At 44.9% G+C, this 3,712-nt stretch overlaps 1 protein-coding gene across 1 annotated transcript; it reads left to right on the top strand.

Moving 5' to 3' along the window:
* Nucleotides 1–6: 6 nt before the first annotated feature.
* Nucleotides 7–2,989, top strand: UBQLN2 (ubiquilin 2). Its single transcript, XM_005885052.2, has one exon. It carries the CDS (start codon nt 470–472, stop codon nt 1,829–1,831), a length of 1,362 nt encoding a protein of 453 aa, XP_005885114.2. The 5' UTR covers nt 7–469; the 3' UTR covers nt 1,832–2,989.
* The last annotated feature ends 723 nt before the right edge of the window (nt 2,990–3,712 follow it).

The raw sequence follows: 3,712 nt of genomic DNA, 5'->3' as shown, positions 1-3,712 counted from the left end.
CCCTGCTGTGGCCCAAGGCTCTGCCTCTCCCCCGGCCGAGCCCAAAATCATCAAAGTCACCGTGAAGACCCCCAAAGAGAAAGAGGAGTTCGCGGTGCCCGAGAATAGCTCGGTGCAGCAGTTCAAGGAAGCGATCTCGAAACGCTTCAAATCCCAAACGGATCAGCTGGTGCTGATCTTCGCCGGAAAAATCCTAAAAGATCAAGATACCTTGAGCCAGCACGGCATCCATGATGGACTGACCGTTCACCTTGTCATCAAAAGCCAGAACCGACCTCAGGGCCAGACCACACAGCCCAGTACGACCGCGGGAACGACTACTACTACCACCACCGCGTCGACTCCCAGGAGTAACTCCACACCTATCTCCACAAATAGCAACCCGTTTGGGTTGGGGAGCCTGGGAGGACTTGCGAGCCTTAGCAGCCTGGGCTTGACCTCGACCAGCTTCACCGAGCTGCAGAACCAGATGCAGCAGCAGCTCCTGTCCAGCCCTGAGATGATGCTCCAAATCATGGAAAATCCCTTTGTTCAGAGCATGCTTTCGAATCCCGATCTGATGAGGCAGCTCATCATGGCCAATCCACAGATGCAACAATTGATTCAGAGAAACCCAGAAATCAGTCACCTGCTCAACAACCCAGATATAATGAGGCAGACCCTCGAAATCGCCAGGAATCCAGCCATGATGCAGGAGATGATGAGAAATCAAGACCTGGCCCTCAGCAATCTCGAAAGCATCCCAGGGGGCTATAATGCCCTACGGCGCATGTACACTGACATTCAAGAGCCGATGCTGAATGCTGCACAAGAGCAGTTTGGGGGTAATCCGTTTGCCTCCGTGGGGAGCAGTTCCTCCACCGGCGAAGGTTCGCAGCCTTCCCGCACCGAAAATCGAGATCCGCTGCCCAATCCGTGGGCACCACCGTCGGCTACTCACAGTTCGGCAACCACCGGCACCACCTCGAGCAGCGGCAGCGGGTCCAGCGGTAGCTCCAATAATCCCGGGAACACTATGGCCGCGGCCAATTATGTCGCCAGCGTCTTCAGCACCCCGGGAATGCAGAGCCTGCTGCAACAGATCACTGAAAACCCCCAGCTGATCCAGAATATGCTGTCTGCGCCCTACATGAGAAGCATGATGCAGTCGCTGACCCAGAATCCGGATTTGGCTGCACAGATGATGCTGAATAACCCCGTGTTCTCGGGAAATCCTCAGCTACAGGAGCAGGTTCGTCCGCAGGTCCCTTCTTTCCTGCAGCAGATGCAGAGTCCAGACACGCTGTCAGCCATGACAAACCCGAGAGCAATGCAGGCGCTAATGCAGATCCAGCAGGGGCTACAGACATTAGCCTCTGAAGCGCCTGGCCTCATTCCAAGCTTCACTCCAGGTGTGGGGGTGGGGGTGCTGGGAACCGCTATAGGCCCTGTAGGCCCAGTCACACCCATAGGTCCCATCGGTCCCATTGTGCCGTTTACCCCCATTGGGCCTATTGGGCCCATAGGACCCACTGGCCCTGCGGGTCCTCCTGGCTCCACTGGTTCTGGCAGCACCCCTGGGCCCACCGTGCCTAGCTCTGCATCCAGTGAAACCACGAGCCCAACATCAGAATCTGGACCCAGCCAGCAGTTCATTCAGCAAATGGTGCAGGCTCTGGCTGGAGGAAATCCTCCTCAGCTGCCAATTCCAGAAGTCAGATTTCAGCAACAACTGGAACAGCTCAACGCAATGGGCTTCTTAAACCGCGAAGCTAACTTGCAGGCTCTAATAGCAACAGGAGGCGACATCAATGCAGCCATTGAGCGGCTGCTGGGCTCCCAGCCATCCTAATTACATTTCTGTACCTTGGAAAAATGTATCTTATTTTTGATAATGGCTCTTAAATCTTTAAACACACACAAATCATGCTTTACTTTCATTTTGATTCTTTTCAATCTGTCTAGTTATAAATCTAATGATAGATTTTAAGGTGGAGTCCATACCTGCCTCCTTCCTTCCTTCCTTTCCTCTCTGCTCCCTCCCCCCTCCCTCCTTCCCTCTCTCCTTCCATTTCCTTCCTTGTCTGTTTTGAATGGTGGGAATCAATACTGTTTTACTGTTTTTCTCAAAAGTGTTGCATGCAGACACTTCTCTTTATTCTGCATTTATTGTGATTTTTGGAAACAGGTATCAAACTTCACAGTTGGGTGAACAAGTTTTGTTCTTCAGATGTCCAATTTGTTTGCATTTTAAACATTAGCCTATGATAGTAATTTAATGTAGAATGGGAAATATTAAAACAAGAAGCAAATTATCTGAAGCTCTCTAATTTGTGGTACAATATTGCTTATTGTGACTTTGGCATGTATTTTTGCTAGCAAAATGCTGTAAGGTTTATATCATTTGATTTTTTTGCTATATTTGTATACAGTACAGTAAGCACAATTGGAACTGTACATCTAGAAATGTTACAACAGAGTTTCTGAGCATAATATGTGTAATCACAGTGAGAAAGAATATAAGTATTTCTGGAGCTAGGTATGTAACAATTTTGTAGAATCTTACAGCATCTTTGATCAACTTCTCAGTGAAAATGTTGGCTAGGCAAGTTCAGTTAAAATATAGTAGAAATGTTTATCCTGGTATTTCTAAGTATACATTTAATTGTACAGAAAACTTACTGTGTGAAATTGTGTCAACATTTGCTGATTGACTGTATATGACCTTAATCTTTGTGCGGCCTGAAGGATCAGTGTAGTAATGCCAGGAAAGTGCTTTTGACCTAAGATTTCCTTCTCAGCTTCTCTCGTAAAGAGACCCTAATAATACACATTTTGATTTGTAATTGGAAATGTAACTTTCACTGAAAATGTCATGTGATGTTTGCATTACTTTTAACTGCGATGTGTAAAGGATACTGTATCTTTTGACTCTATCAGTTATTTCTCTTATGCACAGGGAAAAAAGCATTAAAATGACTAAAAAAAATAAAAAATAATAAAAAATGGATAAATGGTTTCCTTTTTGCCTTCTGGCCCTAGGATAATGTTTAGTAGCGTTGCTCCACCCCAAGATTTTATAAATCTTATCCTATATTTCTCTAATTTTAATGGTTTTACTAAAAAAAAAATACTCCTTTTCTCTTCTGCAATGATTTTGATATATGGGTTTAGGGATTTAATTTTTTTTCTTTCCCAAAAGATTAGCCAGTTGTTAGCTAGTATTTATCTCTTGAGTTTTGGGTTTTTCACAATTTTTGTAAAAATACGTTTTATTGATTTCAGAGAGGAAGGGAGAGGGAGAGATAGAAACATCAGTGACAAGAGAAGCTGCCTTCTGTATGCCCCCTACTGGGATCAAGCCCACAACCTGGGCATGTGCCCTGCCTGAGAATCCAACCATGACCTGGTTCATGGGTCGATGCTCAACCACTGAGCCACACCCGCTGGGCTATTTTTCACAATTTTTGGATGATTCTGACATTTATTTGTACCACATGAACTTTGCAGTTAATTGGTTTCCCCCAAGAATAAATTGGGAATTTGGTTGGGACTGTCTTAAATTGATATAATAGTGAGAATTATAGAATTGCAGTGCTTTCTAGGAACATGATACTTTGTCTCATTTAAAAAACAATTTTTATATCCTTTAGGGGCTTTTCATTTATTAAAGTCCTGTATAATCTATGATAAATGTATTCCTAAGTAACACATACACACAGGAAAAAATAAT

This window comes from Myotis brandtii, unplaced genomic scaffold, assembly GCF_000412655.1.
Source record: "Myotis brandtii unplaced genomic scaffold, ASM41265v1 scaffold889, whole genome shotgun sequence".
NCBI classification, from domain to species: domain Eukaryota; kingdom Metazoa; phylum Chordata; class Mammalia; order Chiroptera; family Vespertilionidae; genus Myotis; species Myotis brandtii.
Note: the sequence above shows the minus strand (reverse complement) of the source record. Positions and strands in the feature narration are given on the sequence as shown.

Excerpts from the sequence above, each read along its gene's own strand:
- UBQLN2 (XM_005885052.2), top strand. The coding sequence starts at position 470 with ATGCAGCAGCAGCTCCTGTCCAGCCCTGAGATGATGCTCCAAATCATG.